Source organism: Hypanus sabinus, unplaced genomic scaffold (genome assembly GCF_030144855.1).
Source record: "Hypanus sabinus isolate sHypSab1 unplaced genomic scaffold, sHypSab1.hap1 scaffold_523, whole genome shotgun sequence".
Taxonomy (NCBI): domain Eukaryota; kingdom Metazoa; phylum Chordata; class Chondrichthyes; order Myliobatiformes; family Dasyatidae; genus Hypanus; species Hypanus sabinus.
Window position 1 is genome coordinate 16,663 of NW_026781385.1, and position 15,573 is coordinate 32,235.

Here is a 15,573-nt window from a genome sequence, read left to right on the forward strand (position 1 = left end):
AATGGGATCAGACATCGGCTTTGTAGTGGAAGCCGGAGAGTGGAGGGAGATTGTCGCATCTCTGACTGGAGGCCTGTGACTCCTCCAGTGCCGCAGGGAGCAGTGCTGGGTATGTTTTTGTCTCTCGTCTCTGTCACCCATCTGAATGATAATGTGGTTTACTGGAAATCTGCGGGTGACAACCTGATTGGAGGTGTCGTGGACAGCGAGGAAGGCTGTAATGACTTACAGCGGGATCCGCACCAGCTGGAGCAATGAGCTGAAAATGGCTGAAGGAATTTAACGCAGACAAATGCGAGGTGTTGATTTTCGGTCGAACTAACCAGGGGAGGTTGAACGGTCGGGCACTGAGGAGTGCGGTAGAACAAAGGGAGCTGGGAATACAGGTCCATAATCTGTTCAAAGTGGTGTCACAGGTAGATCGGGTCGTAAATAAAGCTTTGGGAACATTGGCCTTCATGTTTCAACGAGTTAAGTACAGGGGATGGAATGTCTCGCTGAAGTATGATACATTTTTGAGGAAATTTACAAGGATGTTGCCGGGTCTGGAGTTCATGCTCTTCCGTTGGTTAACAGCTTCTACTGTCGTGATACTTCCCTCAGTATTCGTCCTTGTGCTTTCATTTAATATCAGTTCCGTGTACTTCTTATCACAATAGTCTATGTTCGTTGGAGTGGTTAATCATGTTTCTGTTGATGAAAATATGTCCTTAGAAGTTCTATCTGACTGTTGTGTGAAGTATTTATATCAACTTCTCTTTATCCTTCTTTCCTCGTTGAAGTTAACGTAAATGGGTTCGAGTGCACATGGCATATTCTAAAATTCCTCATTTCAGTTCTTATTTTCCTTTGTAAAGTTTTCCAGATCGGTTTCAGACCGGGATATTATGTGATATGTGTGTTATACACGTCAATACGTATTATTTTGTTTTTCTAGGCTCAAGCTGATAAAACCAGAGGTCCGGACACACTCATTTCTCAATTGCTCAGAACTATCCGACTATTCTAATGGAGGTCAGTATTGAGCTTTTCTGGAGATTTACTGACATTCTGCTGTGTGAGGATGGTGACGGGTGAGGAGGTTCGGGGAGACGGAGGAGGTGAGGCGTGTGGACAGAGGAGAAAAGATAGTGAAGGAGCTGCACACACTCAGACAGGGGATTGGGAAGTTCCATTCTCTCTGACACAAATACAGTCACCAAGGTAGCACCATGGGAGGGGTCTGAGGTTTCCCATTCTCGCTCCGTTCGCTGGTTCCTCCTGTTCCCAAGCTGCGGTGCGAGTTTCTGCTGCTCTGAATGGAGCCTTTCACGCGTCGCTGTTCCGTGTCCGAATCTCGTCTCCGATTGACACTCATCCTGACACTCACTGTCTCTCGCTGTATCTCACCCTCGCTCGCTCTCTCTTTAACTAGAACTCTCTTTTTTGTTCTTTATCTCTCTCTCTCTCTCTCTCTCTCTCTCTCACTCTCTCTCTCTCTCTCTCTCTCTCTCTCTCTCTCTCTCTCTCTCTCTCTCAATCTCTCTCTCCCTCTCTCTTTAACTATCACTCTTCTTTTTACTCTTACTCTCTGCCTGTGTATCTCTCTCTCCCCCTCTCTCTCTCTCGCTCGTGAGCTCTCTCTCGCTCTCATTCACTGGATTTCTCTGTCTGTCTCTCTCTCTCTCTCTCCCTCACTCGGTTTAACGCATTGCTCTCTCGGACTTACTCTCTCTCTCTCTCTCTCTCTCTCTCTCTCTCTCTCTCTCTCTCTCTCTCTCTCTCTCTCTCTCTCTCTCTCTCTCCCTCCCTCACTCGGTTTAACGCATTGCTCTCTCGGACTTACTCTCTCACTCTCTCCCTCTGGTTTGCTTTCTGATTTTTTTGTGTCTCTCTCCCGTATTTGTCTGCCTGTCTGAATGTCCCTCTCTTTTTTTTTTCTCTTACTGCCTCCAAATCGTTCTCGAAATCAATCCTTCTCTCTCTCTCCTAGCACTTCCTCCCGTGGGAGAGTCTAGGGTTTGGGATTGAGAGAAAGGGACTGCGGCATCAGGAAGAAAGGGGATGGGGGGAGAGACAGAGAGACAGACAGCCAGTGTGTGTGTGTGTGAGAGAGAGAGAGAGAGAGAGAGAGAGAGAGAGAGAGAGAGAGAGAGAGAACCATGGCAGAGTTTTCCAAACCAAGAAAATACAAAACGTAGTTCACCCCATACACTGAAGTGTTCCCCTGCCTACTAGAGGTCAAAAATACTGACAGTGTTGCTAGCTGCACTGTCTGCAACCGTGACTTTTCTATTGCCCATGGTGGGTTAAATCACTGCTGAAGTGAGTTTAACAGGTGTCATTCGTTCAGCAGCATAGCTAACGTTATTTAAACTAACTGGCCAGCTGCGAAGGAGCTACTGTATTGCAGACATCCCAGCTTTCCCGGAAGTACCGGGAGTCTCCTGCAAATTGATGGCGCTACCTCCCTGAAATGTATTTTTGCAGGGTGGGATTAATTGAATTCAACGAGTCCTTCAGTCCTTCTCCGCCGTTCATTTTATCCAAGGCGTCGCTCCCTCCTTGGCCCCGTTTCAACCCGGCCAAACGGGATGTCCTTCAGTCACCACATCTCTCCCTTTTCATCAACAAAATTAACGATGCTGACGGCCGTTTTCAATCGACGTCTCACCTCCTCCCTTCCCGGCTCTCACTTTCAACAAGACATCACAACCAGAAACTGCCCCGTCAGACAGTTTAAGCGAAGGAGCGGCCATTTTATGTCAGAGCAATAGATCATTTTACATCGACCCATTACTCCGTCTCTCTTCTCAATGTGCCACTGATTCCATTTCGGCCATTTTACCCGGTGCGACTCCCCCACTCTGTTGTCTGTCCATCACTCTCTCCCCGTCGGCCATTGTATCAAAGGAATCAGGGACTATTTTAGATCTGGCCGCCACTCCCTCTGACTTGTGGCGTCCATTTTCTCTCGGTGCATCCCTCCCTCCCTCCCTCCCTCCGTGGAAACCATTTTCAAAGCGCGCCTCACTCCCTCCCTATTGACAATGCTATATTGGGGCGTCACTCTCTCCCTGGTATTAATTTTATATTCTGGTTTTAATCCAGAATCCAATATTTAATCAGCACACAACTTTCCCCGCCCCCCCGTGATAATTTTCAGTCGGTGCACAATCCCCACTCTGTTGGTCATTTTAACTCCGCCTGTCACTCCCACTCTCTTGTCGGTGTATCACTCCCTCCCTGCCGGTCACAAGAAACAAGGTGACAACGGCCATCTTAATTCCTCCCATCGCCCCCTCCATGGCGCCCATTGTCACTCAGCCCATCACTTTCTCCCCCGAGACCATTTTCAGTCAACCTTTCACTCCCTCCCTAGTGACCTTCTAAATCCTTCTGTCGTTCACTCCCTATTCACTATTTTCATTCAGGAGCCCCTCGCAGGAAAGACACACTCGACCATCCTCCACTCGATTGCGCAGACTGTTTATCACAAACAATAAATATATCGCAAACAATAGAGACCGATCCGACTTCCTCATCACCGGATCCTGTGCGTCATCACTCCGAGTGTCGTGGAGAGAGGAGGATACAGACACCAGGAAACGTGTGCGGGAATATTCCCGGTGTCGATACAGAGACCCGACACCGTGCGCGGTAAAAACTCTCGGTGTGGAGACAGAGATCGTGAACCTTACCTGGCAAAATTCCCTGTTTGGGACATGGAGACCAGGAACCGTGCCCTGTATAACTTCCGGTCTGTTATGTGGACGCCGGGAACCGGGCGCAATGAATCTCCCGGCGTGGGGACACGGAAAGGGTAAACCTCTCCCACACGCATCCCACTCCCGCTATCTTCAGGAAGACGTGCCGAAGGTTCTTCAGTCCGATCGTATCCACCGTCTCCGCCAGGAGATGAGCATCATCAGTGTAACAAAGTCGTCAACATCCACACCACCCTTGACTGTCCGTGTAACTGATAAACCATCGGCGTTCTCGACAAATTCCATAAAAGCCGCTCCGAGTTCTGTCACGTACAGAATTCAAGCGTCCCGCTAACTAACAGGATCACATTCCCGTTGGAAATAATCTGAAAGGAGTCCTATTGGGAGGCCGATGGTGGGAGTGAATGGGAAGGGCCAGATCCCACTGGGAGACTCCGGACGACAGGAGTGAATGGGAAGCGGTGCAGACGGTGCCAGTAAATGGGAAGGGACGGGGCTCAGTGGGAGTGAAGAGGAAGGGGTTGGGCCCAATGGAAGTTTGGCAATACAAGCGAATGGGTAGGGGTGCGTCTCGTTAGGAATGCGGATGGGTGGAGTGACTGGGAAAGGGTGGTGTCATTGGGAGTACGGATGGTGAGAATGAATGGGAAAGATTGGCATTTGATTGGGATCGCTGTCCGTGTGAGTGGACGGGAAGGGACGAGGTCCTGTGAAGAGTGCGGACCGTGGGAGAGGACCCGAAGTGGTGGAGTCCCGCTTTGAAAAATTATCCACAACTTAGATTTCATCCTGGGCTACTTTTCAACCCTACAAGTCAAATGTGATCGTTAACTGCTATGGTTATTATTCCCGTCTGTACTCCCCTGCCCGTTTGTGCCACCTCCCACCCTCTCCTGGTCTGTGCAAACTGCATCCCTCCCCGTCTCTGTGACCACTTCTACATATATTCATCGTGTGTGCGTGTGTGTGTGTGTGTGTATGTGTGTGTTTGTGCGTGTGGTTTCCGGTTCCAAGGTGAACACAGTGTGAGTCTCCACTCAGTTGATACACTACAGAGACGTTTTTATTTTCCCCGTGTCTGACCCCGGGTGTGTGTGATGCGACAATGTGGAGGGAGCATCACTCTGTGTCTGACCCCGGGATTGTGTGATGGGTCGGTGTGGAGGGAGCTTCACTCTGTGTCTGACCCCGGGAGTGTGTGATGGGATGCTGTGGAGGGAGATTCACCCCGTGCTAACGCCGGTCTTCCATCCACCATCCCTCTCATACTAGGAACCTCAGTAGACTTACGTCTGATATATCAGTCGATGTAACTGTCTGCGGGGGGCGGGAGGGGGACAGTTAGCCAGGAAGTGGGTCGGGTGGAGATGAGATCCTGGGCACCCAGACTCCGGCAGTCCGACCTCCCTCAGTCTGGAGCTGAGAAGCTACTGTGTCAGTGTGAGGAGCTCCGACCCACTGTTGCAGTGCACAGGGTGCGGGGGGCAGCAGAAACCTCAAATAAAACTCGAGTCCGACACCAGGACAGGAAGTTACAGCGGTTTATTGATTTCATCATGACAAATGTAAATTAAGCAATGTTGGCCATTTGAATTCTGTCCATCACTCTCTCCCTGCAGGCCATTATAGCAAAGGAATCTAGGACTATTTCAGGTCGGGCCGCCACGCTCTCTGACCTGTCACCTTCTGGCGTCCATTTTCTCACAGTGCAGCCCTCCCTTCCTCCCTGGTGACGATTTTCAACGTGCGCGTCGATCTCCCCGGGTGATAGTTTTATATTCTGGCTTTAATCCAGAAACCTATTTTTAATCAGCAAATAACTCCCGCTGTCTCCTCCCGGTATCACCCCCGGTGATAACTTTCAGTCCCCACCCTGTCGGTCATTTGAACTCTGCCTGTCACTCCCATTCTCTTGTCAGTGTATAACTCCCTCCCTGTCAGCCCTGAGAAACGTGGTGACCACGGCCATCTTAATTCCGCCCATCGCCCCCTCCCTGGCGCCCATTGTCACTCAGCCCATCACTTTCTCCCCGGAGACCATTTTCAGTCAACCTTTCACTCCCTGTCTAGTGAACATTCTAAATCCTTCTGTCGTTCCCTCCCTATTCACCATTTTCAATCAGGAGCCCCTCGCAGGACAGACACTCTCGACCACCCTCCACTCGATTGTGCAGACTGTTTATCACAAATAATAAATATATCGCAAACAATAGAGACCGATCCGACATCCTCATCACCGGATCCTGTGCGTCATCACTCCGAGTGTCGTGGAGAGAGGAGGATACAGACACCAGGAAACGTGTGCGGTAATATTCCCGGTGTCGATACAGAGACACGACACCGTGTGCGGTAAAACTCTCAGTGTGGAGACAGAGATCGGGAACTGTGCCTGGCAAAATTCCCAGCCACGTTATGAAGAGCGGGGACCGTGCCAAGTATAACTTCCTGTGTGCTATGTGGACACCGGGAACCGGGCGCGATGAATCACCCGGCCTTGGGACACGGAAACCATAAACCTCTCTCACATGGTCCACCAACCCCCGCCATCTTCAGGAAGACGTGCCGAAGGTCCTTCAGTCCGATCCTATCCGCCGTCTCCGCCAGGAGATGACCATCGTCAGTGTAACAAAGCCGTCAACATCCACAGCACCCTCGACGTTCCGTGTAACTAATAAACGTCAAATTTTGTAAACTCCGCACCCAGTTCGGTCAAATACTGAATTCTGGCGTTCTCGCCAATTTCCATAATCCCATTCCCGTTGGAAATAATCTGAATGGAGTCCCACTGGGAGGCAGATAGTGGGGGTAATGGGAAGGGCCAGATCCCACTGGGAGATCGGACGACAGGACTGAATGGGAGTGATCAGACAGTGGGGAGTAAATTGGAAGGGGCGAAGCCCACAGGCAGGCAAACAGTGGGACTGAATGAGAAGGGACGGGGCCCATTGGAAGTATGGACGAATCAAGCGAATGAGTAGGGATGCGTCCCATTAGGAATGCGGATGAGTGGAGTGAATGGGAAGGGGTGGTCTCATTGGGAGTGTCGATAGTGACAATGAATGAGAAAGAGTGAAATTTATTTGGGATCACGGTCCGTGTGAGTGGACGGGAACGGACGGCGTCCTGTGAGGACTGCGGACCGTGGGAGATGACGGGAAGGGGTGGAGTTCCGTTCTCCAAAATTATCCTCAACTTTGATTTCATCCTGGGCTACTTCTCGAGCCTAGAACTCAAATTTGATTGTTAACTGCTATGGTTGTGATTCCCATTTATATCCCCCTGCCCGTTTCTGCCCACTCCCATCCTCTTCCGTGTCTATCCCCAGGAGTATGTGATGGGACGGTGTGGAGGGAGTTTCACTCTGAGTCTGTCCCCGGGAGTATGTGACAGGATGGTGTGAGGTTGCTTCACACTGTGCTTGACCCCGGGAATGTGTGATGGGACGGAGTGGAAGGAGCTTCACCCTGTGTCTGACCCTGTGATGTTAACACATTCTGATGTTCACAGGTGCACGGTCAATCCAGGTCTGGGTTCCTGCAGAGCTCTCAGTTCGTTCCTCCCTTTCTCTCCAAACTGATTCCCCAGCAACCTGAAACAGATGGAGGAATAAAGATGAAATAAACAGTTTTCACAACAGTGTCAGTAACAGGGGACCGGGGTTATTGTTTCAATAGCACTCACAGACAAATATCACCAGGAAATCCACGGATCCGCTGACATTTTATCAGATTGAATGTTAACACAAACACTCACTCTATCCGCTGCAGACTCGGGAGGGTCAGTATGAAGCGGCGGAGGGCAGGGACCCATCGGTCTGTGAGCGAGTTCCATCCCAGGCTCAACTCCCTCAGTGATGGTTTTGTACTGAGAGCAGAGATGAGATCCTCGGCATCAGAATCTGTGAGACTGACTCCCCCCAACCTGGAGATGAGAGAGAGAGAGAGTGAGGGTGAAGGACACAGAGAGACAGGAGACGGTACAAATCCACAGTGTTTATCAATAACACAATTACTGATCACATTAATGTTCAGTGTCAGACACCCAGTGACTGTAAACACAACCTCCCTCAGTCTGGTACTAACCTCAGTTTCTGTATTTTACACTCCGGGTTCCTCAGAGCCGCAGACACCAGTTTCACTCCTGAATCTCCGAGTTTATTATCACTCAGGTTCAGCTCCGTCAGTGATGGGTTTGTACTGAGAGCGGAGGCGAGATCCTCGGCTCCAGAATCTGTGAGACCGACATTCCTCAGCCTGGAGATGAGAGAGAGTGAGGGTGAAGGACACAGAGAGACAGGAGACGGTACAAATCCCCAGTGTTTATCAGTAACACAATTACTGATCACATTAATGTTCAGTGTCAGACACCCAGTGACTGTAAACACAATCTCCCACAGTCTGGAGATGAGAGAGAGTGAGGGTGAAGGACACAGAGAGACAGCACACGGTACAAATCCCCAGTGTTTATCAGTAACACAATTACTGATCACATTAATGTTCAGTGTCAGACACCCAGTGACTGTAAACACAATCTCCCACAGTCTGTACTTACCTCAGTTTCTGTATTTTACACTCTGTGTTCCTCAGAGCTGCAGACACCAGTTTCACTTCTGAATCTCCCAGTTTATTCCAACCAAGGCTAAACAAAAATAAACAAGTTGATGAAGAAAGTGATTCAAACCGTGGGTTTGGGGGAATTTCTCTCACTCGGATATTTCAGGAAACATTAAACCCTTCAGTAAATCACTGATCGGAGTTCACATCACTGTCAATGTCCCTCACTGCCCAGCTCCAGGGTATTCACCGAATGTCAATAATTTAGTGTGCCGGTGTGACCCTGTAAACTCAACATATTCTGTCCAATTTACCGATGGTTAGAAAACTGTTCCTGATGTGTTAGGGTTGAAGTGTGGGAGGAAGTACCATAGTGAGGAAGATTCGTGAATGAGGATATGTCGATGGGAGTCGATAGAAGAGACTCCATCTCTGAATTCCCAGCTCCATAGAAGAGCTGGGAAGACAGAATCAGCAGGACGAAGGGGGATGAGGAGGAGAAGTCCCACAGGAGGATGCTGATGGGAAAAGATAATCCCACAAGATGAGACGATGCAGAAATTGATTGCACAGGAGGGTTGAGTCTGAACGGAGGCCCACAATCGGGAGAGGAGATGCACGCATTGGGGACTGGGTATCTGGCGGTGAGCACAGTCGCACAGGTGGACTGATGGTGATAGTCGCACACGGGGAATGGCAGGGGAGTGCAATCTCACAATGGCATTTCTTTCCTTCTCCCTGGGACGGTCTGCTGACGGTCTCTTGTCCCTCACTGGGAAGGGGGTGTGAATCTCTGACCCACCTGTTGCAGTCAGTGTTGCTCTGGGTGTCAGTAACAGTGAGAAGGAACATTGTCAATGGACGTGTCACAGGCAGCGGGAAACACAGGCAGCCAGTCCTTTGATTTAATACAGTTAAACCAATGGCCACTGTTCACTAGGCATTTGTCAGAATTCTTCACAATCTGATTTATTACAGTTTTATCCCAGTTTCTTTACATTGAAACAACACAATGGAACAGTTTCACAGTTCAGAGTGAGAGATAAATCAAGTTACCTCAACTCCTGGCACTTGTGCAGCCCGGGTCCCAGCCGCTGGATTCCTTCGCAATGAATGAGGCAGTTCTCAAGGTCGAGGTGTTTTATTGTATCACAGAGTCTGATGACATGAGACAGGACTGCACAGTCAATCGGGGTCAGTGTCATTCCACTGAATGAAAGTGTTTCCACAGATCCCAGTGCGGCCTGAGCCAGTCCACTATTCTGAGACTCAAACAGGTAGTGCAATGTGTTCAGAAAGCTCCTTTTACCAGCTTCACTCCATGTGTTTCCAATCTGACGTTTAACCTCCTCCTTCACCCAGTCAATCACCCGGCAGGTTGTTTCATTGGGAAATGGACCCAGAAACTCCTCCAGGCCCCGAGTTGTCATTGGGGAGGTGAGACCAGCAAGAAATCGGAGGAATACCTCAAATCGCCCATCTGTTGTGTTGTGGGCTTCAGTGAGGAATTTCAGGATATCCCCGGGATGTGGATTCAGGAATTGTGCGACTGAAGCTACAAACTCTTGGATGGTGAGGTGTGGGAATGTGTACACCACGCTCCGGGCAGAATCCTGTCTCTCCAAAAGCTCCATCAGGAACCCGGACAGGAACTGGGAAGGCTGCAGATTGTACTTGATCAAATCTACATCTGTAAACACAATTTTCCTTCCGGACACTCCTCTGAAGGCCAACTGACCAACCCTGAGTAACACATCACGGGGGTTCTCAATCTCACGGCCGTGGTTTTTCAGGATGTTGTAAATATAGTAGGAGTACAGTTGGGTGATAGTCTTGGGAACTTGCTGGGGGTCCCTGTCTCTTTGTGTGAAGAAGGGGCCCAGTGCCAGAGCGAGGATCCAGCAGTAGGAGGGGTTGTAGCTCATGGTGTACAGGATCTCGTTCTCCTTCACATGTTTGACAACAGCTGCCGCCACCATTTTATCTTCAAAATGCCTGATGAAATATTTTTTCCGTTCCTCACCAGAAAATCCCAGGATTTCAGCCCAGACACTGATCTCAGCCTTTTCCAATAAATGTAACGCAGTGGGGCGGGTGGTCACCAGCACTGAACACCCTGGGAGCAGCTTGCCCTGGATTAAACTGTACACAATGTCAGACACTTTGCACTTGAATTCAGGATCTGTGCATGTGGGCTGAGGTTCTGTGTTTCTCCGGCTGTCAGCAAAATCAATTCTGTCATTGAATTCATCCAAACCATCAAATATAAACAGCAATCCCTCTGGGTTCTTCCAGACCTCTCTCAGAATATTCCCAAAGTAAGGATACTGATCCAGAATCAGTTCCTTCATGTTTATTCTGCAGTTAATGGTGTTTAAATCGCGGAATTTGAAACTGAAGACAAACTGGAATTGTTGATATATTTTCCCTGTGGCCCAGTCATAAACAATCTTTTGTACCATTGTTGTTTTTCCGATCCCTGGAACGCCGGCCACCGCTGTGGACATCCCAGATTTTTTTTCCATGTTAGGTCTTTTAAATTGTTTAAGAAAACTCCTCTTGAATAACTGATGTATCCGGATTTTTTCCAGCTCTCTGTGGAGATGTTTCTCTCTCAATTCTTCGTGGGCTCTGCCTCTTGCTAACAGCTCATGTTCCACCAGTCTCCGATCTCGAACAGTAGAAATGACCGTGAGCTCAACGTATCGATCAACCAGCTGGAAAACCTTCACCTTCTCCCTCATCAGGATCGTGTTCACTCTCAGTGTTTCAGTTTGTGCCCGCAGAGTCTCCTTGTGTTTCCTTCGAACATCTTAGGACGGAGAGAAATAGGTTGTCTGATGAACATAGACATTCAACGTATTTTCCCGAATAAAAAAAAAGTTGGTACTTTGGTGCCAGGGTCCGAAATGCCTCTGGACAGACAATATGTTGAGCAGCCAGATGTCTTTTCACAAATTGGTACATATGACATTGGGAGAAAAAAAAAGGGAGGAAGTCTGGAAGACAGAAAATAGGGAGATACGAATTAAGCTGAGAAGCTAGAACTCAAATGTGCTTGTCTCAGAATTCTTGCCTGTTTCACACGATAGTAAAGATAGGAATAGAATGAAGTGGCAGTAAATGCGTGGCTGAAGAATTGGGTCATGGGGCAGTGACTCAGATTTCTAGGATAACTGAGACCAATTCTGAGGCAGGTGGGACCTGTACAAAAGAGACATGTTGTACTTGGATCCGAGGGGGGCCAATATTCCTGCGGTAAGATTTACTGGAGCTGTTGGGAGTGTTTTAAACTAATATGGTAGGGGGTTATTTAAATGCTCGTAGCATTCAGAATAAAGTGGAAGAACTCTTGGTGTTGTGGGCATCACTGAGTCGTGGTTGAAAGAAAGCCATAGTTGGGAGCTTAACGTCAAAGAATATACTTTGTGTCAAAAGGGCAGGCAGGACGACATAGGTGGTAGTGTGGCTCTGCTGGTGGAAGATGTAATTGCATCTTTAAAAAGAGGTAACATGGCGTCAGCGAATGTTGAATCTTTGTGGGTGGAGATAAGAAATTGCAAGGGTAAAAAAACTGTGGGAATCATATATAAGCTTCCACATAGTAGCCAAAATGTTGAGATGAGATTGCAAAGGTAGCTTCAAAAGGCATGTAATAAGGATCATGCCACAGGTGTAATTGGGCACTTCAATATGCAAGGGAAGTAGGAAAATCAAGCATACTTAAGGTGTCGGATCGCATGAGAGGCAATTTATTGAATTCCCACGAGATAGCTTTGTAGAGCAGCTTGTGCTTGAGACTACTCGGGGAAAGTCTATATTAGACTGGGTGTTGTGTAATAACCCAGATCTTAACTGGGAGCTTGATGCAAAGGAACCTTAGGAGGCAATGATCATAAAATGATTGGATTCAAATTGCAATTTGAGAGGGAGAAATATAACATACATGTACCAGTATCGCAATGTAATAAAACGCATTACAGAAATGGCACATAAGGTAGCAAACGTGAGTGGAAAGTTGGAAGAATGGAAAACTTTTAAAATCCAACACCAGGCCACTAAGAAAGCTGTAAGAAGGGAAAACATGAAATATGAGGGCAATCAAGACCATAATATAAAACAGAATAACAAACTTTGTTTTCAGTTATATAAAGAGTAAAATGGAGGAAAGAGTTCATATTGGACCACTGGAAAATGACGTTGGCAAGATAGAAAAGTTACTGGCACGGATATCGGAATGACTGACAAGAGATATGGAATGATAGAGACAGCAAGTGAGAATAAAAGTGGCCTTTTCTGGTTGGCTGCCAGTGACTAGCGGTGTTCTGCAGGAGTCATTATTGCGACCGCTGCTTTTCACATTGTACGTCAATGCATTAGATGATGAAATTTATAGCTTTGTGGCAAAGTTTGCGAATGATAGAAAGATAGGTGCAGGAGTAGGTAGTGCTGAGGAAGCTAGGCGATTGCAGCAGGGCGTAGACAAATTGGAAGAATGGGCATAAAGATTGCAGATGGAATACTGTTTTTGGAAATGTCCGATAATACATTTTGGTAAAAAGAACAATAGTGCGGACCATTATCTAAATGGGAAGAAGGTCGAAACATCAAAGTTACAGAGGGATTAGCAAGCTTCCAGAGGTTAATTTACGGTCCGAGTCTGCAGCAAAAAAGGCAAATGTAACGTTGTCATATATTTCAAGGGTAAACGAAGGTAATAGCAAGGAGATAATGCTGAGACTTTATAAGACTGTAGTCAGACTTTCAGCGTGAATTAAAAACATTGACATGTCCGTTCCATCACTTACCTTTCAGATGCTTGGGCACTTCAGATAAACCCCGCTCAGTGTCCATGTAGGCGACCTGGCCTTCACCTGTTCAAACAGATTAACCTGCATGAAGTCTGTTCTGTGTAATACTATAAATTCATCAGCATCTATATTGTAATACACAATGTATTGTTCACCGTACCACGTTCCCGTATTTCATTCAATATTCTGCTCAGCTTCGGTAAATGATGATGTAATTTCACAAAGGATTCCCACATCACCTTCCGGGCCCCGGAGCCCTTCTCCATCACCAGATCCAGGAGGAGTTTGGAAGCGTCTGCTCGGTTCCCCTTCTCGGCGAGCTCAGTCACGCTCTGTAATGAACAACGGGAAATATATTGAGGAGCGGAGGGATGGTTTCAAATCTACCCTGATCATAGACTGACCCAGCATATTCTGCTCTCCACAGATCACTAACAGACATTGAAGTGTTCAAAGCGGGGTAAAGATTTAAAAAGAAAAGCGAGGGGGTCGTTTGGGACATTCCGCGCCACAGATTGCGGGGTACTTATCCACTTGGCAAAGCTTAGGCGGAGCAGACGTAATGTGAGTGATTGAGAGATAGAGCGTGGAGTTGAGACTTTGTGTCAGAGAGGTTTCAGTGAGGAGAGGCAGAGGCTTTAGGTAGATTTTCTATAGTATTTTCGATTCCTTTTCACAGTTAGAACAGTGAGAATACCAGGCAGGATAGTGGAATGTTCTTCATACAGGGTGTGGCAAGGCAGGGAAACCTCCAATGTCCCCGATAACTACACCTTCAGGAATTAACCATATAACCATATAGTTGCATCCACCTGCAGCTTCTTACAGACTGTGTTCGAGAATTGGAGCTGGATGAACCCAGGTTATTTCAAAAAGCTGCGAGGTCGGCTGGCAGTCGATAAAGGGAGGGAGCTGTTACCAAGGCCAGGACACAGGAGGGGAAAAGAGGACAGGCAGCCACTTCAGGAAACCCCACTATAACAGGCATACGGCTTACAGTTGCGGGGTATGACCTAACAGAGGAATGCCACGGCGATTATGTCTCTGGCACTGAGTTTCGTTTTGTGACACAGTAAGGGTGAGAAGAGTGAACTGCACTGACAGGGGAACTCAAGGGTTAGAAGAACAGACAGGAGATTCTATTAACGAGTACAAGATTTCTGTATGGTGTGTTGCGAAGGTCAGGGAGTCCTCGCTTTGACTCTGAAACTTTCTTAAGGGCACGGTGAGCAGCCAGAGGTCGTAGGCCACGTTGGTACCACTGATGTACTAGTGAAGTGTGATGAGGTCCTGCAAAGTTAGCTCATGGAGTTAGATGCTAGGCTGACGGGCAGGAACTCCATGGCCGCGTTCTCAGGATTGCTACCCATAAAACGTGCGAATGAGGCCTGAAATAGGACGGTGTACAGTCTAACGTGTAGCTGATGAAATGGTGCATGACGGCGTGCTTCAGATGCTTGGATGTATGGGCTCTCTTCCAAGGAAGTTGGGGCTTAGAGACACCTGATCGTTTTGCACCTGAACTGGAGGAGAACTGATACCCTTGCGGGAAGGGTTGTTAGAGTTACATGGGGAGGGGGGAGGTGTTAAACTTGAGTTGCAGGGGGATGAAGAACCAACGTGGATAGTGGAGTGGTTGAGTGGGAAAGATGTTGTTAAGCCGACATGCAAAGTCAGGAAACTAAAGGATAAGCATCGTGAAACTTCTTTTCTCCAAAATGCGTATTATTTCAATGCAAGGAGTATTGTAGGAAAGTCAGATCAACCTAGCGCATGGATCAGCTCATTGAATTACAGCATTGTAACCTTTAGCGTGATTTCGTTGGAGGAGGTTCAGGAGTGGCAGCTCAGCATTCCAGGGTTCCTTTGGGTTAGACATGATTCGATAGAGCGAGAGGGATTACAGATGGAGGGCTGGCATAACCAGTCAGAGAAAATGTCCCTGCATTGCTCAGACAGGACAAACTGGATAGCCGGTCCAATGAGACTGCATTGGTGAAACTACGGACTAAGAAAGGTATGACCACATAGTGGGATTATATTATAAAGCACCCAATAGTCAACGGGATTTACAAGAACAAATGTGCAGGGAGATCACAGAAACAAAAAAAAACAGAAGATACTGTGTTTTCATTTATTGACTGGCACTCCGTGTTAAAGCGCTGGATGGGATAGTGTAGGTCAAATGTGTCCAGGGAGTTTCTGTAATCAATATATTCATGTGACAACTGGACAGAGCACATTCTGGAATTCCGATCAGGGTACAAGACAGGGCAAGCGACAGAGGTGTGTTCAGGGGAACGCTTTGGATCTGGTTATCATAATGTCATTAGGTTAAAGATCATTGTGGAAAGGATTGGGTCTTGTCCTCAGGTTAAGATCCTAAATTGGAGAAAGGCAAATTTTAATGGTACCGGAAAAGATCTGACGAAAGCAGATTAGGACAGGTTCTTTAGTGGTACAGATGTGCTTGATAAGTGAGAGGCCTTCAAAACTGATATT

General features: G+C 47.7%; 1 protein-coding gene across 2 annotated transcripts in view; it reads right to left on the reverse strand.

Moving 5' to 3' along the window:
• Positions 1-5,175: 5,175 nt before the first annotated feature.
• Positions 5,176-15,573, reverse strand: part of LOC132389281 (NACHT, LRR and PYD domains-containing protein 3-like) — a 29,079-nt gene continuing 18,681 nt past the window's right edge. The window contains exons 1-7 of one of the 2 annotated variants that reach the window (XM_059961778.1): positions 13,232-13,304; positions 13,069-13,134; positions 9,317-11,259; positions 8,259-8,345; positions 7,790-7,960; positions 7,461-7,628; positions 5,176-7,296 (exon numbers count right to left, since the gene is read on the reverse strand). In XM_059961778.1, the coding sequence (XP_059817761.1) occupies positions 7,209-7,296; positions 7,461-7,628; positions 7,790-7,960; positions 8,259-8,345; positions 9,317-11,004 (2,202 nt within the window). In that variant the 5' untranslated portion in view covers positions 11,005-11,259; positions 13,069-13,134; positions 13,232-13,304 and the 3' untranslated portion in view covers positions 5,176-7,208. Of the gene's footprint in view, positions 7,297-7,460; positions 7,629-7,789; positions 7,961-8,258; positions 8,346-9,316; positions 11,260-13,068; positions 13,135-13,231; positions 13,404-15,573 lie in introns of those variants that run through there. The other variant, XM_059961777.1, reaches the window with a different exon arrangement.